The sequence below is a fragment of the Centrocercus urophasianus genome, unplaced genomic scaffold, assembly GCF_019232065.1.
Source record: "Centrocercus urophasianus isolate 14NV4802_14NV808 unplaced genomic scaffold, USGS_Curo_1.0 seq_24, whole genome shotgun sequence".
Classification (NCBI taxonomy): domain Eukaryota; kingdom Metazoa; phylum Chordata; class Aves; order Galliformes; family Phasianidae; genus Centrocercus; species Centrocercus urophasianus.
In genome coordinates, this window is record NW_024884800.1 from 16,871,754 (window position 1) to 16,896,341 (window position 24,588).

Genomic DNA, 24,588 nt, shown 5'->3' on the forward strand with positions numbered 1-24,588 from the left:
AAGGCTTCTGCTTCAGAACTGAGAAAAGCAGCAAGGTTGATCAAACTGCTGTTTTATTTTGCAGAGGGCCGAAATGCAACTGTTACTCTCAGCTAGCCAGATTAAAGGCTTTTGTTTCATTCTCTGGAATTCTTGCAATTGCAGAAGTTGCTCTTTTTTCAATTAGCAGCACTGTTACTAAATGAGCAGCTGGTGGAAGAGCATTCACAGAGCTTTCACATAAAGCTTTCAAGTCTCTTACTGTTGGCTTAGTTAGGGCTTTCTTCATCACAAACATGAGCAGATTTATTGTCTTCGTCAAGGAGCGTGAACAAAAGTGATAGTGCTCACCAGGCACTTCGTTTTCTCAATTCTATTCAATTTTAATTGTAACTAGTGAAAAGAATGCTACATTTCTAGGTCGTTGTTCCAGGAAGTGTTTTAAATAGAAGTACCCTCCAGCGCTGTTCAAAATGCAATCTAAATAATGCAAGATTGTTAGCAGAAAATACAACATTATTAAATAGCACCAAGTAATGGTCAGCTATTCAAAGTCATTATTCTTGATTAGCCTGGATCATTATTATTGAGAACGTGACCAAATTTGCCATCATAGCACTCACAGTTTTTCAGGTAAGTTAAACAATCATTTCAGATTAATTGCTGTTGATTATACTCAGTCATACTCATACTTTGTGGATTTTAGGGCTGAAATTTTCTGAATATGTTTTGTTTTCTCCTTAAAAAAAGGCAGCCCTTTTCCAAAGCATGTACTTTGGGGAAGAGCTGACTTATGTTCCCTAAAGCATGAATAACCCTAAAGTTATGAAAAACTCAGCTCAAATTATGTGTCTATTTTAGTCCAGATAACTTTTTTTTTTCTCAAGTCAAATAGTGTAATTCATGTAGTTTGTGAGGATGAGACTTTTCCATACTCTCTCAACTGAACCAGAGCATGGCATCGGACAAAGAGAACCCTTCCTCCCTGAGACAAGGAACAGAAAAAAGACCTGCTGGTTTTATTACATGAGTGTTCGTGTGATGTTTTGAAGAGAATGGAGTGGGACGGGGAAGTGTGCTGCAAATTCAGTATTTCCTGCAGTGTATTTCCATGTCGATGGCATTTGCTGTTCACGTGGGCAGTGCGAAATCAGATAAAGGGCTGATCTAAAATTTGGAAGGTGACTTTATCGTTGTGACTTGTCCTGCATGCCAGGTGTCTCTTTGTGCTTCAGTTTCCCTCTTAGAAGTGAGAGGAGCAGCCGTGCCCAGCAGGGCAGATGGCCCCGAGGGGAGGCCTGCTGTCAGACACTGGGATCAGGGGTTCTGCTGAATGCCCAGCTCTAACAGTGCTGAAAGATGAAGGTTTGAGAAGATTGCCTGTCGATGTGCCATGCAGATACTGTCTTCTGCACATAGTGCTCACGGCATGCCTTTGACGAGATGCCGTTTGCCCAGTGTTCAGTCAGCACTTGTTCAGTGGGAAACATAGAGCTGTAACGAAGAGCCCATAATAGACCTTTCTACTTTGTTCCCACCACAGGCTCACTTGACAGGGTGATGTGTTGTTCAAACGATGCCTGCGAAAAGATCTCTTTTGGAGCGTAGTGGATTTTTTTAGTTTGTTTTATTCAGAAACATTGTCATGAGTCTCATTGGAGGGAGCAGGCATCTAGTACCATTAGTGTCAAGGTCTGACTGACAGATCCCTTTCCAGGTGCATGGGGCAATTGTAGTCTGCTGTGCCTTTGCCTCAGCTGAAGTTTGCAGCTGAGCTGTGATGGAAGAAGTGACAGCAAAGCAGTAATATCTTCTGCGAGAGCTCTCCTCAGCTCCCTTTGATGGGTGTAACCACCCAGCATGTCAGACTTACTCCGGGCTTTTTGGTTATGGTGTAGTCAATTAAAGTGACAAAATGATGTATGATGGGAGGAAGAGCCTCATTATATTGTCACTTGTGCTCTGTAGTTGGCTTTTGAAGAACTCTGTTTGCCATCACACCTAATGAAGGCCAGAAGCTGACAGTGTGGCTTGTAACAATCCTGTGCAAAGTGCAAACTCTTTACAATAACCCCACCAGAAACTTCTTTTTTACTGTGCATCTGATAACTCTGTTAAAGATGTGAGTCTGAAGGAATTTAATTTAATCCTGTTTCCATTATTGTGAGGCACAGGAGTTGGTTGTTTATGTTTACTCTGACCTGATATTAAGAAAAACTGAGCTCAGAGAACTCACAAGCCACTTGCATAGATTTAACCCCTAGGGATCTTTTGTGAGGGAGCAGGCAATGGTTTTAGTTGTTAAGGGATTGCATTTTTCAGTACTTAAAGGCCAGAATGTGTTGGTGAAAGCACCCAGTCTGACCTGTTCCGTGCCTGTGCTGGGTGTCTGTGCTTGGTGTGGGCTGCAGGGCTCAGTGAGGAGAGGCCTGGATTGCCCTTCTGTATTCCAGACCATGAGCTTTTTCTCCTCCCTGTCCACCCGAAGAGGAGGGAGAAAGTAGCTGGTTGGGGGTTGGCAGCAAGAGGTCAGCCCACCATGATACTGCACACTGGGGGATTTTACAGAGTAGCTCCTTCAGAGGGAGGAATTCTGTTTGATGTGATGTAACATCCAGAACCAGCTGCCTAACCCTTCTCAAATGCTAAGTGCTACATACTAGAGTGAAATCTGAAGGTGAGAGAGGAGGTGTGCTTGTGGCACGTATAGGGAATAAGAACAGTGAGTAAGTGCATTCAAGGTTTGAGGTGGCACCACTTTCCTGTGTTCATAGGCTTGGAAGGTGAAAGAGCTGCTGTGCTGGCAGCTCTTGTCAGCAAAATTTCTACAAGGTTCTTCATAGTAAGCCAGAAATGAACCTCCATGTCTTCTAGTAGTTCCTTTGTGCTGAAAATGCACAGTATGACAGCCACTGTTTGAATGTGTCACTGAAGTGTTTGTGAAGTGTTTGTGAAGATCAGTGCTTAACGAGGTGATGTGATGAAATATAGTATAAAAAAAAAAAGAGAAAGAAGGAGTGAAGTAAATGACAACATCTTTCTGTCCCTGCAGAAACTCAACGTATTGCATGAAGGTGTCCATGTCCTTGACGGTAGCTGAGAATGAATCTGGGCTTTGCTACAACAGCAAGATCAGATATCTGGAAAAATCAGAAGTTACCAAAAGAAAGACAATCTCCTGTCCTGATATCGAGGATTACAAAACAGACAGTCAAGAGCCAGATGTTGTATGGTACAAGGTAACTCTTGCTGTGTCGTTGGTATTGTAATTAAACTGTACCTAATGTCCACTGTTTCTAGTTTGAGGCTTAGAGATGGCCTTCTCTGAACCTGCAGTAGTTTCTCACTGGGTCTGGAGGATGCTCTCCCACTGTTACAGGAGCAATACCGAACTGCAGGCAAATTACCCAGCATAGCCATTGACCCACAAAAAGCAGCATTAATGAGGGTGTTCTATTCTGAAGGTTATGTGGTTTCTGTAACAGCAGAACAATATTCCCAAACCTGTGCCTCTTTACCAGTTTCCACCCTGATGGGTTGTCTCCATAGCTGGTGCCACCCAGTTAATTATTAGGAGGTCTGTAGGGTACCTTCATCAGGGCCTGTTAAGTTTTACCAAAGTCTGCTGGGTAATTTCACAGAGATACTTGTACTTTTGTGGAGGTTCACTGAGTAATTTTACATATGTTGGTTAATTTTAACTAAGATTTACTAGGAACTTGTACTACTCAGCAGGTAACTGTTCTGGCTGTGCCTTCTGCAGGGCTTTCAAGAATTGCCCAGAACTTTCAGCAGCAAATGCATACATGATGTGTTACTGGAGCTTCGCAAAGAACAGGAGAATGACTAAAATGCAGGTTGCCATGCAGACCTTACTAAGATCCTGGCAAATTTTACTCACTGACTGAATATGGACCAGGATTTGGTATTTGAAAAGCCCTCAGGTGTTACAGAACCATAGAATCACCAAGGTTGGAAAAGACCTTCAAGATCATCCAGTCCAGCCATCTGCCTGTCACCATTATTTTCTCTGAAACATGGGACTGAACCATGTCCCTTACTTAATACATCAAAACATTTTGCTAAGGGAACTGTAGGAAACAAAGGGAAGGAGTGAAGAGATGGGAGTCAGAGGGAAGAAGAAATAGTACTTGGTCAGGGGGAAGAGTTTGGTGAGATTGGTGGGAAAGAATTTGGATTGCAGTGATAAAAGGGTGATGAGTTTTGGACAAACTTGGCAGAAAATGCAGGAAGAAGTTAAATCCTAAATTTTGAGTGCTTGATTTGGCAACCTTAACAGCATTCTTTGAAGGTTGTTTCTTTTAATATGAAGTGTTATGTGCAGAGCTGCAGATTTTTTTTCTTCCTTTGTGGGATGGAGCAGAAAAGAGCAATTTTTGAAGTTGTCATCTACTTCTATTTTTTACAGAAATCTCACATGTTCAAGCTTATAGTAACAAAACATGCCATAACCCACTGTTAGTATAAACAAAATTTTTCTTTCAGCCACTGGAGCTATTTCTTTCAGCATATGGGTGGATATCTTCAGTGCTGTTCATGCATAAAATATTTGTGCTCAGTTGAATCTGAAATCTTGATAGAAAGAAGGTACCAAAGAGAAGCTGCTTCTTCTGCCATCCGAGAACAGGAGAGAAAGGGTGTTTGGTCCATATAGCCACACGTGTTGTCTGGGTTGCTCAGACAGGTTTTGTGCACCAGCTGACTGACAAGTCATCACCATGGTGAAATTGATGTGAATTGATATGGTTGGCTGCTAAGAGGCAATTGAGGTCAACAGCCTTTAGTCTGGCTTGATAATGTAAAGAGACATTAATGGAATAACCCACTACGTACAACTCCTTATTCATAATTAACAATAAGGTGCTATCACTTCAGTTCTTGGATAATGCTTATATTATCTGGACCTGGGTCAGGAAGCTCAGTAATGTAAAATGTCAGTATTAATGTCATGTAGAAAGTTATGTCAGGTTATTGCTTGAGACACATTTCTGCAACAGCATTTTGAAAAAACATTCTGGATGGTACTGTGGTGCTATTAGTAGAAGTCTGCCTAGACTTTTAGACACAAGAACCACTAAAGCCCCTAAAAACTGTGATCTGGAACTTAAGATCATACTGTACAGTAAATGTGTCCCTTCTCCCCAAAGTGATATTGCAGTATAAAGCATGACCCTCATCTTCTAAAGAAGGCATCTGTTTCCAGACGTCTTACAGCAGGTCTTCAGCTTATCACCCTCTGACTTTGTGATTGAGTTTAATGTGTAGATGAAGGTATTATTGGCCATCTTCCCGTGTAAATCTGCTGCAGAGTTGTTGGAAGGGAATTGCTTTCCATTATGCTGAACTGTTTAGAGAAGATTTTCCAGGGGAGAGTGTAAGTTGTCCAAAATAGAATAGAAGAGAAGTATATATGAGGAAGTTCTGAGGTTTCCTCCTTTGTAGTTACCTGAAAATTAAATTCTATGTGAATTTCTCTCCTTGTGGAGGGAAGCCGTCAGTCCCTGGTAGCTGGGGAATTTGGATTGTGACTGGTGAACCACTGTCAGCAAAGACAGTAATGCTACAGCTCATGGTTTGCAGGGCTCTCTTGCCTTCCAGAAGCCTTCTCTGTATGGAGAGATTAATGAATCTGAGCCAATAATTGCATCAATTTAGAGGGAGTTAACTGTAATTTAAATACGCTCTTAAAATAATTATGCTTGAATAGATTTCCACACACACACCCAGTGAGGAATGATAAAACATTTGCTATCAGGGCTTGTTTTAACAGTAGTTTGAACTTCACTTCTGGCTGTGAAATAATTCTTTGGAGAGATTTCCACAGTTAGTGCCACTGATACACACACTGCTCCCTTACACTCATTAGAACTGTTTTGACAAGCAGTATAAGCATGTTGTTTTTAAACAGATGTGTGCATGAAGGCATGATTGAATCAGTGGGTTTTAACAGGAAGAACAGTTTCAGGAAAAAAAAAAAATCAGCTAGCAAATAAAAAATGCATTTTTTTAGGTTCTTCACCTGTGTACTTTTAAAAATAAATATACAGAACATAAAACTGGTAACATATTTATGACAGGGCCTTCTAGTGCTGCTCTGCAAGGATGCATGTTTGAAATACACGTGCTGTGTGTATTCCTGGAATTGTATTCCTCCTAAATTAGGGTTGAACAGAGTTCTTTGCCCGTCAGTGTTCAGATTCAGTCACTCCAGGTAGGTGGCTGATGCAACTCCATTCTGCTTTGTAAATAGGTCTAAAAGCTGTAGATCAGAAGGGGTCTGAAGGGCATTTTCCTGCTCAGATCTGTTTCCCACATAAACCTCAAACCGTATCAATGTCATGCAGCAACAAAAATAAGCTCTGATTTTTAGCACAGTAGATAGGATCCGGGTTCAGATCATCCCGTTCAGCGCTGTTAACTACAGGTCCCATGCAAGGCAATGTTAGGGACTTTGCAGAACAGTAGATAGCATGAAAGCTGAGACCTGCAGTGGGATTGCATGGTTTAGGTATTCTTTATTTGACTATACTGAAACTGAATTTGACCTGTTAGAGATAAGGATAAAAGTCTTGGTGCCTCCAGATGCAAGGCGAGAAGCTCACAGTCTCGCTTTTCAAACCCGTTATTCTCCTTTAACTTACAATCTGACACTGAGGATTTGGAGCATATATGGAGTCTCAGGAGGAAAAAAAAAAAAAAAAAAAAAAGGATATTTATGTCATTTTGATCTTTTTCTGTCATACAGCAGATTTGCACGTCATTGTGTTTCCTTGTTTGTTTCCTTAAAAGAAAGCTTTGTTCTGCTTTGTTTGCTGTGTGTCTGACAACACTGCTGCAGACAAACAGAAAGTGGGACGTAGACGTGGGCTGTTGGGGTGAATCTCTGAGACTGTGAGGCTGCTGAAAGTGCAGAGCCTGCTGCTGATGGTATTGCAAGATTGTTAGTTGTGCTTTGAGAGCTTGTTCTGTGTTGCCTGCTCAAGAGAGAGGAAATAAATTGCATTAAAGGTACTTGGGTCCTAATTGTGTTGCTTTGTGTACTTTGGGCAGCAGAATGAACCAGAGCACGGAGCGTTTCAGAGAACTTTAAAGCATGGTTTTGTTCACAGGTGGTACATTCTCGATGCTAAAGCTACTAAGAAGGAATAAACATATACTCTGAAGGTACCATTTTGAAATGATTAGATTGTGCCCATACATTTGGTTCAGAGCATTCCAAGAGGTATTCAGTCGTGAGTACCATGATGGCGGATGGGAACAGAGCTGGCTGCAAGGATCATAGTACATTAGGAAGGGGAAAGCTGTGTGTCTTGCACGCTCTGCAGAAGGACTCAAATACTGCAGCAGGACCACGATGCATAGCAATGAACCTAAACTAAGGTCTGGCTGGGAAAGTCGGTGAAAGTTGCAGACTGTCAGTACCGTGCACACCATGAGATGACGCACTTGGGGGTGATACTGCAAAGAACCCAGTTACAGGAAAAGGCTGAATCAGAGCTCACACCTCATTAGATGCGAGAGAAACCAGTGAGGGGACACAGGGACCAGAAGGAAACCGGGTTTCTTGAATTATCTTGCTCACAAAACTGCTGCTGTTCTTCCTTTTTCTTCTGTTGGTAAATGAGGCTGTGACTGCGTGAAGTTTGTCTCCAGGCTGACTCTTAACAGATGTTGCCTATACTCCCTTCAAACAGAGATGTATTTTAATGGTCCATCTTAAAATAAACGTGTTGGCAGTTGTTCGTCGCGAAATGAGAAGATACTTAACCATTGCTTCAGAGCATCAGATATTAAACATGGCACATGTGATACAGTGGGAATTACTGAACTTTAAAAGCATTTCTGTTTAATTTCTGTCTTCAAATTAATTCCAGTTTCAGATCTCTATGCCTTCTGAAATTATATTCAAATTTGAATTGCAAAATATGCTGAGATGGTTGTTTACATATGTATATAATACTGAAAATCTGATCAAACAACACAGTCCTATGTCATACAAGCTGGGTAATTTTAGCAATGAATTTTTATTCCACAGGAATGTAAGCCAAAAATGTGGAGAAGCATTGTAATTCAGAAGGGAAATACACTTCTAATACAAGAGGTCCAGGAGGAAGATGGAGGAAATTATACCTGTGAACTGAAGTTTGAAGGCAAGCTTATACGAAGAACGGTTGAGCTGAAGGTTACTGGTAAGAACCTTTGTTTTGTGGCTATTTAAAAAAAAAAAAAAAAGTTTTATAATAAATGAAAGCAATATTCACATGTTGGCAAATATTTGGTAGAAGAAATTCCAAACCAAATCTCAGTAACCAAGCAGTTTCAGACTAGGGGAAATTTAGGTCCAGACTTACAGAACTTCACAGAAGATTGCTCCTACTTTTTGTTCCGTGCAAAACCTGGAGATTCAAATTATAAGATGAAAGACAGACATCAGCTCACTCCATATGCTGGAGAAAGTTCCAATTCCAGTTGCACCTTTAATATTAACATAGAGGAGAGGTTAAGTGAAGCTATCTGAAGAAACTTCTGGTGAGGTTTGTCTGGAATTAAACACAGCCAAAAGAGATGTCTTGAGTCATGAATTTATTGTTCCGTATTTTTTATCTTTGGCTTAATTTATGATGGTCAGCTCCTTTAGTTTTTCCTCTAGGTTTTCTTTACTGCAGAGTGTGGCACAACCTATTCCTAGGCTGAAAGTAGGAACACTGGACTGTAGGAGGAAAGGAACATGCTTATCAGGGGGATCATGCATTTTGTTTCTGAGTCCATGTAATAGTCTACTTAATGGAATGGGACTTTTCCATTTCTTTTGGTGAGGTATCAAAATTGAACGTATTGCCTATCCGTATATTCCTGATTCCTTTCCATGCCACTGTGCAGTATGACATCTATAATTATTATTTGTCTTTGGCATCTGTGGAACATTGCAAGTGTCTGAAAATAACTGTTTTTTTTTCCCAACCTTTTGCACACAACTATACAAACAAATGGTTGTTTTTTTTGTTTTCTTGTCTGTTGTCTGACATACAAATTAAAATGCAGTCCTACATAAAGCAGTGACAAATAGAAATCTACTCTTTGGTATCAAACTGAACTAATCAGTATGGTATTTCTTATGTGTTCTTGAAATACAGTTCTTCCCTCTATTTTGAATGAAATCCTTTTTTTTTTTCTTATCACTGTTCCCTGTTTTAAATGAGTTATTTTCCCTATATGCCAGACTCATATATCATGTGATTCTTTATTGTCCATTTTTGACTGTGGACAGATCTCTGAAATATTGATTTGACCTACCTGACCCCAGGCCTGTCAGATGAAGATATAATACCTACCTTGTGGATAGCTGCTATCCTAGGTAGCGTGCTGGTCTTCAACCAGAATGTGAACTAAGTTTGACAAAGTGAAAATGAGATGCATCTAATTCAATTCCAGATGATGGATATTCTTTAAATAACAGCTTGCTCTGCCTCTCATCATGACCTTGCAAGAAGTGATGTGTTCTCTCTATTATATGAACAGTGTGTTATGTTAATACTTCACAATTTAATGACTTTGTCCTAAAATAACTGTAGTATGTGTTAAAGTTTTTCAGTCTATTAAGAAGATGTTATGATATGGATTATTAAAATTGTAAATATGACATATGCAAACGTTTTCTCTATCTTGCATGATGCTTGAGAACCAGGAGTTTGTTCCCTTGCAATTTGGTGTGGAATTCACATTAAATTAAATTTCCCCTCATTCATAAAGGCACGTGTGTTTATGTGTTACGTCCTCATCATTACAACCACAGCAGCAGAGTAGAAATCATCTCTATGTTTAGAAAAGATAGGCAATTTTTAACCAAACACTTCTTCCTGATTTAAGTGTTTGGGAGACATGGTGTATGTTGTGTGTTTGCCAGTTGAATCTCTCATTGTATGTGGAATAGGCTAGGAAGTTTATGTAAGTGATGATCTGTATATACTGATAAGAGCTAGATGTAACACACAGGACTGTGTAAGCATGTTATCATAAAGCTTGGTGCTTTGTAAAGTTTCTTTATCTTGTTTCTGGTCTGTGAATGCTTTATGCGGGTGGTTTTATCTTACCGGGGGAACAGGGTGTGAAAGCAAACTGCAGAGGGTCACTTGAGTGGTGCTGGTCAGGTCAGCTGGAGGGTCCTGAGGCAGGGAGATCACAGGCTGAGAGCAGGTGCATGGCATGACCAGGGACTTGTTTGAACAATATGGCTAAAGATTTTTCTTACATTTAAACAGAATTTATCATATAGCAGCTTGCTGCCTGTTCCTTCTTATTCTTTCACCAGGCATCTCTGAGATGGTTGGACGGAGTCTGCCTCCACCTTCTCTGCACCTTCCCACAGGTGTTTCTGCTCATGGATCAGTTTTCCCTGAGCCTTCTCTCTTGCAGGTGTAGCCACCTCAGATCTTTCAGCCTCTTCTTGTATGATAGATGCTCCAGTTCCTCAATCATGTTTGCAGTCCTTCACTGAACTTGTTCCATTATGTCCATGTCTGTCTTGTACTGGAATCAATGGTGCACTGGGCCCCATTATTTGCCTGTTTGAAAACTGAGTTCTCATCAAAATACATGGCTGTACCTGGAGGAGCCGGGGTGGAACCAGAGCTCAGGCTGCTGAACCTGCTGCTCTGTGTAAATCACTGTTCATAAATACTGCTGAAGGCTTACCAGCAAAGCCCTGGTAGAATTATCTCTGCTAGCTCGCAATGCAGATGTGGAGAAAAGGGTCTTGCCTGCTAATTTCAGAGGCTCTTTCCTCTTCAGGGACTTTCTAATGCTTTTTCTATTGCAGTTAATTATTAACATGCCTGAATTGGCATTTGTAAAAGCACAGCTGCCTGAGTTTCACTAACAGTATGGATTTTGAACAGCGAGATGCTGTTAGCCATTGCCAGCAGCCATGGTAACCTAAAATTGTTATTGAAGAGTAATTCTGACAGTGAAACAGGCAACCCTGCAACTCTCTCAAGCAAGGGAGCAGTTCTGCCATGTATAGAGAGGAACTTGGGTTCATTTCCCTGTGGCTTTTCAGGTGTTCTCTAAAACGTACACTGCTTGAAATAAGTAAGTTAAGTTAATGGAGATATATATAATGTCAGTCCTCTCTGCCTGCAAGCGTGTTGCAAGTGTCTGCTTTTGTGGGAATTATGTGTAGACAAGTGATAGAAGATGATCTCATGCGTTCTTTTCCTTGTGTTGCCAGAGCTGCCATGTTTGTACTCTTCAGGATAGTATCTTTCAGTGTCCAAAGGGAAAAACATAGGAAGAAATAGCAAAACTTGTATAGGATATGTATACTATGTTCAGCTGTTGGAACTGGATGAAGGTTGCATCTAATGAAACTAAAAGATCCAGAAAATAATTCATAGGTCATATAAAGATTCAAGGCTCTTTATGCAACAGATAGGACCTGCTAGTCTTTGGAAAACAGTTGCTGCTCACTTTCAGGCAGACTTTGGTTGCTGTGTTCTGCAGGAGAATGGACATGTCTTCTGTTTGGTGAAGTCTCCCAGTAACCATCAGCAAGGGCTCCTGCTGGCCCTGTAAAGTTGGCCTGAGCAAAGAATGACTGTTTATTTGGTATTCATGCTATGTTGCTTAAGCATTTATGTTAAATAGAGTCTGCCAGGTGATGCTTTGAATTAGAAGCAAACCTCTACACCTCTGTGATTCAATCGTTATTTAAGCAAGCTTCCAGGGAAGACATTGGAATTATGAAAAGGTGCTGCCTTACCTTCCTATACCAAAGTGAGGGAGCTGTTGGAGTGACTGTCAGGGAGGGAGCTGCAAGGACAGCATGTGCCAATCCTTGGGAACTGTTTTCCTCAGCTCCAGTGTTGCCTTTTTGTTTTTGCAGGCCGAAATGGAAGATCTCAGTGGCTCTGTTAGAGTTCTTACTCTTGGTTGGTAAGAAAACTTTGACACAGTTCAGGAGAAAAAGCTCACTGGTCTTGTAGATGAAAACTGAAACCCAACAACATAATGTCTGGCTATTTTGAGAAAGGATGGAGAGTTGTAATAGTAGAGAAAAAGGAGCATAAATCAAAAAAGGAAAACGTCATTTATAGAAATGGAGTACTGGGCATAGCTACCAGTGTTCTTGTGTGGGTTTGATGGTTTGAGGTATGGCAGACAATGATAGCGTCCTTTGGGGTTGCAAAGAAAAGGCTTGCAGCCTAAAATACATCTGAAAAATATTTAGAGACAAAGTATTTATGGAGAGAAAATCTTGAGCTCCAATACAGTGCTAACAAGCAATGGCTGCATCTTGCTGTTTGGGTGCATTTAGGAATAATAGATTGTCAACAAAACAGCTTTTTCATCGCTCGTTATTCATGGTTTTGCTATACTGTGCAGACAGATGTGAAACAAGTCTTGTCAGCCTTTTTCTCTGAATAAACATGACAACAGCATTATCGCTTAGTAAGTAACATGTAACTTCAGTCTGTTTAAAAATATATATATATACTTCTTCACTTTACTTTTTGGCATTTCTGTTGTGAGTTTAGCACCTGTGAGAACCTGACAAGTGAATAAAATGTCTGTCTCTACTGAGAGAGTAAATTAGAGCATGTCCAAATTGGGAAGAAAAAAAGCCAAACACACACAAAAACAAAAGCATAGTAATATGAAGATAATAATACCAAAACTTCTAATTTTTTTAATGCAGCTCCAGATAGTTGAGAATGTTGGATACATTATCTTAACACCTGTTAGTATTTACAAATGCCAGCATTTATTAAGGAACAATTAAATTATTTTACTGTTATTAATACTGCTACTGAAAACCTGAAGAAGTCATGTTGTGTTGAAAGGCAATTTAGCAACCTCCTGCCTTCTCTGGGCCAGCCAGCCCCTTCTGTCTGACAGATAAGAATGTTTTGATAGCTTTTGGGAAATACACCTGTTATGTTTGCCTGTTGCTTCAGCGCCTTTTTGTGTTTTGGAACACTAGTCTGTGAGGAGACGGGCCTATAAGAGATGTAAGTGGATGCGAGCAGGAGGCCAGGGAAAGGCAGGTCCTTGTGAGCAAAGAGCCAGCCCCAGTTCCTTGGACAACTCAGAACCCCCCTGGCAGGTGAGGCTGTCTGGCAGAGCCATGCTTTTCCATGGACGACTGTATTGGTGGAAGAGTTTGCCTTGATATGATTTGTGAAGTCTTGCTTGACAGCAGAAGGTGGCTGTCTGCCCAATTTCACAAAGTGCCAGTGATGGATTGGCCTGACGTGCGGGAATCACTGAACCATTCTGTCCAGCAGACCTCTGAGTTGCTTTTGAGCCCTACTCTATCTTCATCTCCATCATTTTCTTCTTACAAACTACTAAAATGTCTGGCTGTTCCTAAAAGTCATTTATACGGCAATATTTGTTTTGACTGTCCTAAATGACAAATTATTCCACCTGGCTTCATGAATTGAATGACTCTGCCTGAGTTTGCTCTTTGCTCATAGTTTTTCAATTAAATTCTTTCCAATCTCATTGCACTGCCCAATTTTCAAATTTTGCCTGCTGCTGTTGCTAGATTTTTTAGTGTGTTTGGGACCATTCAGCACGAGCTATTGATGGTGATTTTCTATGGCTAAAGAAAGGGGTGAACTGGATTTAAGGATGCCAGCAATTGGTTATACTCTCCATCTGCACCATGGGCAGAGCGAAGCTACCAGAGAAAATGATGGTACCCAAAAAGTACATCCAGTGTTCTGTGCTAGTTCCTCCTCTGCGTGTTTTCAGCCCTGTGTGAACTGGGCTATTTCACAGCCTTTGTGGCAGAAGATAATGACACATTGACAGGAACCAATGAGTGCTGATCAGTGGTAAACTTAAACCTGCAGCAATCTGTGTGTGCACCCTAAGCCTTAACACTTCACAGTAGAGAAACTATTATATATAATCAACGTAATCACAGAAATGATGTGTTGATTGACAACATTTTTGGCTGCTGTTGGTTTGCAGAGAAGGCATAGGAAAAAAATAATAATAAAGTAAGTCAAAAGTTTGTTTGAACTGAAATATCATTTTTGGAGTTCCACCTTTATTAAGGGATTTACTTTTATGATGTAAAATGTGAGTATTATTATTTGCTGAAAAAACCATGTCATTATGATTCTATTCCAGTAGCAGTCTCTTTTATCACAAGCAGTTCAGCAAATCTGCAGTGAATTATAAAATGCCTCGGTGTTGCTTAAGTAGTAACTTAGCCAAAGAAAAACCACCCAGTTTAGCTCTAAAAGGTCACTGAGCTCTGAATATCGCTGTGCAGGTGGGAACTGAATATACATAAAAGCAGGGGCAACATAAGACACAGGTTAAAAGAGTAGGTAGCTAAGGAGTAAAAGTGCATAAACTGAACATATTCAACAGAGTTTCTTGAAGAAAAGGAACAGTACTAAGGATGGGCCTCTTGCACAAAGCTCTGGTCTGCAGGGATTTCTAAGTTAACTCGGAAGGAGCTTTTCAACAGAGCCAGTTAATACATTTGTACTGCTTTTGGTATCCAGAGAAACTCTGACATCTCTGCCTGGCACCGCGCTGTGCAGGGAGCGCAGAGCCTCCAGCTCCTGCAGGAGGGGGATGCACCATCACCTTCCTCTTGTCACTTCATGGTCTGTGCTCCAGAGCCTTTTTTCTGGGCATGGGATGAAATAACAGTTTTTAACACCATTTTGTCATCAATTGAATAAGATGTTAGTGTGCTAAATACAGCCCTGCATGGAAATAACATCTATTTCTCTTCAATAACTTAAATAACAAATCTTGCAAGATTTTATACTTTCAATGTTGTTTTGTCAAGTGACTTTTTTTTTTAATTTGTGTATGTAATTTTTAGTAATACATATGGCTAGTATTGTATATTACTGGAGACCTTTGTAGAATCATAGAATCACAGAATGGCCTGGGTTGAAAAGGACCACAACGATCACATAGTTTAAACCCCCTGCTCTGTGCAGGGTCACCAACCAGCAGACCAGGCTGCCCAGAGCCACATCCAGCCTGGCCTTGAATGCCTCCAGGGATTTCAGGGATTTCATTCCTGAAGTTAAATATTTTGATAGTTCCTGTCCAGAAAATGTTTGGAATTAATAATTCACAGGGAATTTCTCTTGAAATGACAGGATTTTCACCAAATGCAGGCTCTAGTTACTAACAGCACTGCGCATCTCACCTAGTCCCTGGGATCCAGGAGATGCTTGGAGTGCAGAGCTTTTTTCATGGCTGTTTTGGGGCACTGGTACTGCTGAGAGATGCTGGCACCTCTCTCTTGTATTGATCTTTTCAAACATAGATCAGAATACCAGTTGTCTCAAAGTAGAAAATTTTTCAAGGAGAGCCTTCAATGAGCCTGTGAATTTACCTGATGAAGGGAGTGAAAGCTCTTCAAAGCAAAGTGTGGTGACACGTATGGTGGGAATTATCCTGGCCTTGGAGTTTGCTCCCATACTCACATGGCCAGTGCTGACTGGGATGCAACACTGCGTTTGAAGCTGTTTGCCTTTTCCTGGAAGCAGCTGCTCCTTCTAGAGAGCTGCTTTTTCAGCTCCAGATCTCCAATTAAAATACCTCCCTTGCTGAAGGTTCTCCAGAACCCTGTAAGACATCTAAAATGGTGTTGAGGGTTCTGCAGCTGTTGGACCCAGCAGCGTGCCTTTCCTTCTTTCCCTTGTCTTCTGACTTGGCAGCTTTACCCTTTCTTCCCCTCTATGAACAATGTTCAGTGCACTCTTGGTACCTGGCAGCCCTCTCTGCTCTTAGCCAAAGGCTCCTGTGTCCGTTGTGTCCCACATGAGTCTCCATCTGGAGTTCTTTCTTGGCAGGAAATGTTCTGCTTCCAGATGAAGGCCCAACTTGCCCAGCTTCTGCCCTTCAGAAATCCACAGGGAGCTGCTCGAGTGCAATCTGACCATTGTCCCTTTTTATGTACGAACCCAATTTTGTACTTAACAAGGTATTTTTATTTTTATGCCCTAACTCCCTCCCTTACTCTGTAATATGGACATCAAATGACTGCACAGAAGGTGCCCACAGTAAGTGGGGGGTGGATGTTTGCTCCCTGTTTCCTTGGCATCTCAAGCTGCAGGGGCTGTGGGGAGGTGGGGGCTTGCTGTGGGTTCCTGAGGTCTGCCTGCACTCTGCAGTGGGCTTCAGCTACCATCTCCAAAGTGTCACAAGCTAAGTATTGTGATTAAACAACCAAAATAGGTTAGCTCAAAATAAATTAGGCATTTTCAGATATTCATCAAACATAGCTTAAGCAGTTGCAGTGGATAAGAAGCTATTGAGATAATCACAGTTGTTCCTATTGTCTTTTAAGTTTATAGTGTTAAATCATGCAGTGGGCCAGTGGACTGTGCTTAGAGTGGTAAAGGCTGCAAGGCCTTCTATATTTCTTCAAAACGAATTTTAATGTTATTTTGTTTCAGGACTTTTAATAATATTTTAGTTCAAAATAGAGAATAAAGAGAAAAAATATCAAGAATAAAATATTGCTGGGGAGGGCAGTATTTACAGGAGCAAAAAGGGAAGAGAAAAGCATCTTGCTTGTAACTGTAGTTCTATGAAAAGGCTCATAGAATCACAGAGTCATAGAATCATAGAATGGCCTGGGTTGGAATGGACCTCAAAGATCTTCTAGTTCTAGCACCCTGCTGTGAGCAGGGTTGCTGACTGCCAAGGTACCTTCTTTTAATTTAGAGAAGAGATCTGAAAGTGAACAAGTTACATTGCAGAAGTTTTGCACTTCTGGGAGAGATGCCGCATATTGGAACAGAAAATCCTCTCTGTTTGCTTCTAATGTTGACATCTTAAAAGGTATAATGTGTGTCACATCAGATGTGACATCTTCTTGCAGCTGTGGCTTACACATATCCATAGCAAGACTTCATCCCTCCTCCCTGGTTGCAGTATCTTGACAAAGTCAGGGAATCGCTTTGTTATTAAATGTGAAAACAGAGAAAAACCCAGCCAAGTTGAGTTTCTGCTGAGAGTTCCAGACTTTAAAAGTCCGTTATTGGGAGATGCTGTTCTTAGCATTTTCTTGCTAAGTTTTCATAAAAATGATTCATTAAATCTTACAGTATTTTGATTGTCTAAAGAAATCTTTTTTTTTTTTCCTGGCAGGAACCTAGTCAGAAATGGGTTAAGTGCTGACAAATGCTGTACTAAAAGACCAGGAAGTGAATTTCACAGCTGAGTTCTTCAAAACATTGAAGAAATAACAGTCTATTTAAAGCAACATGTAGGAAGTGCCAAAAAATAGTTCTCTCTTGATATATTTTATGTGATTTGTATTAGTATTTATCAAGATCCTTGTTTTGCAAATATTAATTTGTGTTTCTTGCAGTATTTATCTTAAAGCTCAGATTCTGAGTTGTTAGCAGCATCCCATTAACAGCTGTGGACATCTAAGCACATTTCTGTGGTCAAAGCCCTCCCGCGATTTCTAAATAAAAAATTTCTAAATAAAAAATAAAATAAAATAAAAGTAGTGACTTTTATTTTTCCTAACAACCTCAGGAAAATAGATTGTGATCCAGAAAGAGAAATATAGACATTTTCTTTTGGCCACATTTGGAAAATTGAGCAGTTTTTCTGCCTCTTTCAGAGCACTTGTTTGACCACGCAGTACCTCCCATATAAATCTGCAGGGATTTCCATCTTCAAAGAGTCAGTGGGCAAATTCAAGTGAGAGTGAGGTACCAATATGGTGTGGGTGTCTGTTCACATGGAAGAAGTGACACAGTCATGTTCTGTCTTTTAACATCTCCTTTTCACCTGACACCCAACAAGGTCCTGATAAATTGACCCAAGCGCTGGTTTCAAGAGTGCCTCATTGGAGTCAGCCAACTGGGGATCTGGGCAGTGTCTGAAGATGCACAAACCCATCTGTGCAAGCTGTATCAACTGTGTCACTGATGAAGTGACAGTGCCATATATCTGCAAGGGTAAAACTCCTTCATTTTCAGTCCCTCACATGATCCAGATCGATGGCTTTTCCATCCACCAGAGTGACCTGTTAATACTGGGCTTCTGAAAAATGACTTTGGAAGATAAACATTAAGTATTAAGTATCTCTGTATTTCCTGGAGAAAGTGTAAGTTCTGAGGGCATTGAGAAATGCAGCAATATGCTGCAGCCTATGAATTATATATAGTGTCAGTACTCCTGGCGCTTTCCCTACAGCTTCACAAACTGCTTTCCTAGCTCGTGAACATGGAAAGTAATTAGAATGGCAAATAGCATTAGATTTTATTGACCTGTGATGCCCCCCAGTTCTCTAGCATGTTCTTGAACATTTCCTACTGTTTTCAGCCTTAAATCAGCAATTTGTAGTATTGGTTATTTGGTATTTCAGATTTACTGATGAGGACAGCCAAGGCTTCTGCACTTGTTATGGGTTGCTCATTTATCCTCTGCTCTGTTGTGCACAGCAGCTGTAGCTTGCTGAATCACAAACTGTATACTAAATGTCGGGTAGGAGCTCCACCATTAAGAACTGCCTTTTATTCTTTGAGCCACGTTCTCAAAATGCACTGTGTGTAGACTAGTGGAGGTGATTGAGTGTAAATGATAGGATTGTGGGGCTTTTGCCCACAACAGTGAGGTAAAGTACAACCACTGAGGTAAACTTGTTCATTTTCATTTCCCGTATAAAGGAGGCTTCCTTCATCACAAAAAATGTAGACTGGACGCCCATTCTTCTTTATCAATAATAAACAGGCAGATAGATGCACGGGCACAGAGCAGCACTGCCCTGAAGACATTTTGCTAATGGTAAAATAGATACACATGAGTGAGCAGATTGCTTTACCCACTAGAAATGCTGCCCTCCCATCCTCCCAGAGAAACTGCAAATCTGGAGTAATGCTTTGTCTCCTAAGTGAAGTGTGAGCACAGAAAGCAGACTGGAAGCTCCTTTGAAATGACTGGAGGAATTCTAATAGGTGAACTGCAGTAACTGCAGCTGGAGATCAGGGTTATGTTTTCTCTGCACAATGTTGGTGCCTTTCAAAGCTGGTTTATGCTGCGTAGCAGTTGTGGATGAATGTCTGAGATGACAAGTTCTTCTGTGGAAGGAAGAGTGCCCACTACTGAATTGTCAGCAGCATTTTTTGCTTCACTTAAGTGATTTTCAGAGGTTTTCCTATTCCATGTCTGTTGGCCAGACCATGTTTAGCTTATGAGATCTGACAATTGTGGTACTGCTGCAGGCTCTGATGTTACTCTTATGATGCTCGCCTGAAGACTGAAGCTAATAACTCAATGATGTTTGTTCTGTGCCTGCAATTGTAAAGTTGAAAGGACAGACCAAAATATGTTTGATGCGTTAAGTACCCTAGCTGCCTTTAATACAGTGCTGCAGGATGAAATTCTTAACTTTTATCAGCGCCAACCAAGTTACTTTTTGTCTTTGGTGGTATTGATTGACCTCTTGTAAGCAGGAGAAAAATGAAGTGTTCAGCTAAATTTGTGTTTAGGTGTTTATAGCTGCAGTTTATTTCAAAGGATCTTGCTACTGGTTACACTCGACGTTCATCTACTGACTTATTTACTATATGTGTGGAGTGGTTTTTGCAATGCAAGCATGTTTCAGTAAATAAAATCAATTTGCAACCAATGGGAAGGGAACAGTAAGTGATTTAACTTTTCATCTTCTTCAGCTTAAAATGAAAAGCGCTCAGAGGTATTGTTTATGACAAGCCCTGTGGGCTGAAGTGTTCTGAAAACACCCAGGAAAGATCATGTGCAGAATGGCAAATCAAATTAATTAAACAGTAAAATTAATGAACAACATAGTTGTAAAGTTGTTCTTATCCTCTCTGGTTTTTGTTCTGGTGCAGCCTAGCTCTGCACCAGAAGGACTGGTTCTACCAGTTAAGCATTGTATGGTCTCTGATTTTATTTTATCTTGGCTAGTGCCTGCTCTCTTGTATAGCAGGTACACATCTGCCAGGAATTGATCCAAGATAATTTCTTGATGGCTTGAGATAATAAAAAGCCTCTTGTTATATCAGGGCAGACTAAATCCAAACACCAGGTGGATATTCAGCTTTGTAGAGAACACACCACATCAGCAATCCAGTTGTGAATAATTGAGTTGCCTGTCCTGGGCCACGCCAGCTATAGTTTGTGACAGGGAAGGTACCAAATTGCCATAAGCTACATATGCCCTTATGACTTCTCTGGAATACACTGACATGCTTCTTTTTCTTCTAAATTGGAAAGAGGTGCATCTGGAACAAGGGAGGCATGATCCTGCCAAGGCTCTGACAGCTCTGTCACCTCCAAGTGCCCTCAGCAGCTGTATTTAGGGAACGTGTTTTAAGGAGAATATTGTAGTCTGAATGTGTGTACGTCCATGTGACTGGGTGCAGTGGAGTGGTCTGATTTAGGGACGTCATTTCAGTTGCACTTCTTTTGGGACACTGGGTATTCCAAACAGACAACTTAATTTGTAAATAAAATAGGAATGAGAACAGCTTGATCAATACTCTTTTAGCACGGCATTGATAGTACAAGAGGAAAGGGCTGTGGAGGTGCAACACTGCTTGTTGTAGAAGAATACCCATGGTTGGTACTTAGTTGAGTTTTCTGAAACTGGTGAAAAACCTGACTGAAGCATGATGTTCATTAAGAAAGTGAATTATCTGAAAAAAATTGTTCTATCAAAGAGGAATTTTAGTATTTTCCCATCTTACTTCTTTCCTTCTATAGCAAAAATTTTATTCTGGAATAACATGTGTCTTTTCGGTGGTGCTTTCTAGAGGGAGAGAGTCAGTTTTCCTAGCTAAAAGGTTTTTTCCATCGATTGACAGAAAAGCTGCACTGGACGCTTTGGACAGAGCTGGAACTCAGCTGAAACACAGTGATCCAAGTCTGCTGCTGGGAAGGAAAGGCAGCATAGAGATCAGCATAGAGACATGGTAGTGCTGTCTCAGTAGACCTCCAGCAATGAAATACCTGTTATGTCCTCATCTTTGTCAAGTTTCACAAGACCTACGCAGAGGAAAGGAAAAAAAAAGAAAAAAAGTTTTCATAGTTTACTCATATATTGAAGTTAATTCACTTGGGACTGTTTATTTGAAAGATATTTACCAAAGAAAAATTTGGTTTTTTTATGTTAGAGGCTTTCCATACGGGGCAAACCAAGTTTCTGTAGGTTGTACCCACATGGCTGAAGGAGCATGGTAAAACACGGAAATATTTCCAACCATTCTCTAAAGGGTAATGGCCTGTGCATTCGTTTGGAAAACTAGTCACAGAAGCTGGGCTTGTCTAAAATGTACATGAAGTGTAGTTCTGCATATAGGGAAAATACTTTTGTGAGTTTTATTTCTGATTTCTGCTTTTTCTCTTCTGGAAAACATGAATAACTCTCTTCATAACTACTCAGTGCTCTGGCATCACTACTGGCACTGTGCATTTCATAAATTCTAAGGGATGTTTCAGCTGCATTTCATAATGTGGGGAGAGCTTAATCTGTCCTAACAAGCTCTAAGAATAAGTAGTGGAAATTCTATACATTAGTTTAATGTAAAAGATATTCACTGGAAGGAATTAAAGGTGATTCCGTGTTGTGGGGCAAATAGCTCTCAGCACCTGAGATCTCTGGCTGTCTGACCCCCTGCCTCTATTTCCCATCAGCACAGACCTTGTTTCGACATGTAAAATTGTACCTCTTTTCTTTTCCTAGCCCTCAGAAGGGCTTTAATTTCTTTCCCCCATTCTGCCAGTGCTCTAGCTGCTACAGCTGTTGCTGTCACATTTAATAAGGACTTTGTAGAGTTTAAATATTGCATTGCTGCACCAGCTTTTCTTTGGGGTAAGAAAAGTGCTTCTTACATCTAGATGAGGTGCTCCTCGCTGGCTGTGCTGCTGACACGTGGGTTTCAGCTGAAGGCGACAGGAATTTATAACTTGTCCCAGTGTGTGCAAAGCTCCCTGCAGTGCCGGCGCTGCCTGATAGCATCATGCAGCCATTGTTGGACGAGGAGCTTGCTGTGCCCCATGATAAACCCCATCCAGCAGCACCCTGACGTACCAATTTGTCCCGACCAGCAGCCTCACATCTTCCAACTGAGAATTAAATAGATTGTGTTACAGTTCCTGACCTGGTAATTGTGCCTTTACTGCAACTATGTGGTTACGTATTTGTCATTGTAAAGTCCACGATTCTGTGCAGTAAACAGGTACCTTTTCCTTGCTCACTTGCAGACTGCGTGGGAAACAAGGCAGCAGTGCAGGCAGTAGCTCAACATTTTAAGATGTCAGGGGGAGGATGAAGCGAGACTAAAACTCCATGTCCTCGTGCCTGCAGTAACTCAACAGCTTATTGAAACATTCTTCTCCTCAGCCTCGAGCTCTGTATGTGTCAATCCAGTTGAGCATAATTGGGGCTGTTTACTTTGACATACAGTGAAAATTCAAGAGAAACATGGAAGAAAATACTCAAGCCCAGATCTGCAGTATACTGCTGTGTACTGTGTATCTACTCCCACCCTCCTTCCTTCTTAACTCTGTCCCTCTGCACAACCAAACCAAACCAGATACGTACATCCATTCCACGTTAAGCCCATTTCCTTCCTGAAGCTATTTGTCATCTTCCAGGACCTGTGACGACATCCCCTTCCTTTCATTCTGAGTCCTTCTCATGCTTTCACTATGACAGATAGGGATTTTAATTCATTTTTTTTCCTAATGCTGCGCAAATACCAACCTTTCATGTTAGGATTTTTTTTTTAAGTATCCAGGGGTGAGAAGAGCTGAGCTGTGGAATGAAAAATTATTACCAAAATATGAAAACAGCTCTTTTTCATAAAAATACTACATTTCAATAATACTATCCATTATTTCTGTGCACCACGTGGCATGTTTCTTTCCTGTGAGGATTGGTATTGACTTAGTGTACTTCTACAGCTCTGATTCTGCTTTAATTCACAGACATTGGTGTTTTTCTGCTTTAATTCACAGACATTGGTGTTTTTCTGCTTTCACTGCTGGTAGCGTGCTCAGTGAATAAACAGCTTGCTGGGTGTACATTGTGAGAGTAAGAAAAGGAAATGAAAATGCAGATCCTTATCTTCAAGCAAAGATGCCTAAATTAGAGCAAATGTTGTTATTCTTGTGTGTGGTAAATATAAGCTATAGACAAATCCCAGAAGCTCAGAAACATGTACAGTATGGAAAGTGGCAGTTCAAGTCCTCACATCCATGACACAGCTGTGCCCTTTCTACCTGAACCCAATTAGACTTAAACCCGAGCAGAGGTCATTGCCACATTGCATTCGAGGTGCTGCATTTGAATGTGTGCTTTGTGCCTAGCTGAGGACCTGCAGCCCTACTGCTGTGCTGTCATGGAGGGTGCAGGAGGGTCTCAGAAGAGCAGCTGTAGCCGGTGACCCAGCATCAGCAGTTCTTATCAGCCCGAGGACTTGGTGGGAGGGGGCAAGAACAGGTGCCTAAAGCAATCCATGCCTCAACTGGCGCAAGCCAGCAGTAAAAATCTAGGAGACAGTGTTGTTTTGTACTGTTTAGGGCCTTTTTAGTTCATTCCCAGCTGCTTATTGCTGAGATGGGTATTAAAAGTTGCTCCTGATCATTTAGGTTCAGCTTCATAGATGCCAAGGACCTTGCACCGGGAGAGGGCATTGCGAGATAACATGAGTAACAACAAGAGTGATTGTTCTCCTCTCATCTGAAGACCTAGTGTGCCAATTTCTAGCTATAATCATTATTTGAAGGGTTTGTCATAAACCTTTCCATAGCAGGAGCACTTTTGAAATATAAGTGCCATTTTCCTTTTACTGGGAGCAAGGACTGGGAGAGAGATGGAGCCACCTGCAAACACGTGCCTGCAATTTCTTATTCGAAGCTCATTTGTCAACATAACAGATGCACAGCTGTAGTGATGGGGTGGTTGTTGTGTGCTGTATATCGCTCCAAGGGTTGTCCTGCAGGCAGAATGTGCATGTAATACAAAGCAGTGAAGACAGGGTGCTCTGTTCCCTCTCTGAGGGTGTGATGCTGTCCCACAGCACAAGACAGATGCCACCGTGCTGGCTTGATGCTGCATCTGCACAGCGGTGTGGGCTGCCTGGGCACGCTATGCCAATTCTGCAGGCAGTGCTCACTGGGGGCTATAGCCCATAATGTGCTCAGGGGAGCAGTGCTAAGATTGCACTTGGAGGTGTGAGCTGTTTTTTACAGCCCCTCTTCAGTTTTCTTGTTGTTTTTTTTTTTTTTTTGAGATGGGAGGCTGATCTGCAAGCAGGTTGGCTGCAGTATCCTTTATACTGGTTTGTGGGAAGAACAAATTCATTTAAATGGATACTTAACATGGTGTAAATTCATGGGAGGTTGGTGCTGGGCTTTGAATGTTATCATAGTACTTCTAAATTTGACCTTGGTTCTGTGTTTCTGACCTTAAAAAAGAGCATTCGAGCAGATATTTTTCTTGTAATGGTGACAGCAACATAAACTTTGTTCTCTGATCAAGCCTGAGAATTTTCATCCTGAAGGGGGGAGATTTATAAGTCACTGACTTGGCACAAAAGTGCAGCCTTGTATGTG

General features: G+C 41.1%; 1 protein-coding gene across 1 annotated transcript in view; it reads left to right on the forward strand.

Moving 5' to 3' along the window:
* The window catches only part of IL1RAPL2 (interleukin 1 receptor accessory protein like 2), a 332,687-nt gene that overhangs the window by 179,609 nt on the left and 128,490 nt on the right, over positions 1-24,588 (forward strand). The window contains exons 4-5 of the mRNA XM_042825057.1: positions 3,032-3,218; positions 8,036-8,189. Coding sequence (XP_042680991.1) covers positions 3,032-3,218; positions 8,036-8,189 — 341 coding nt within the window. The remainder of the gene's footprint in view (positions 1-3,031; positions 3,219-8,035; positions 8,190-24,588) is intronic.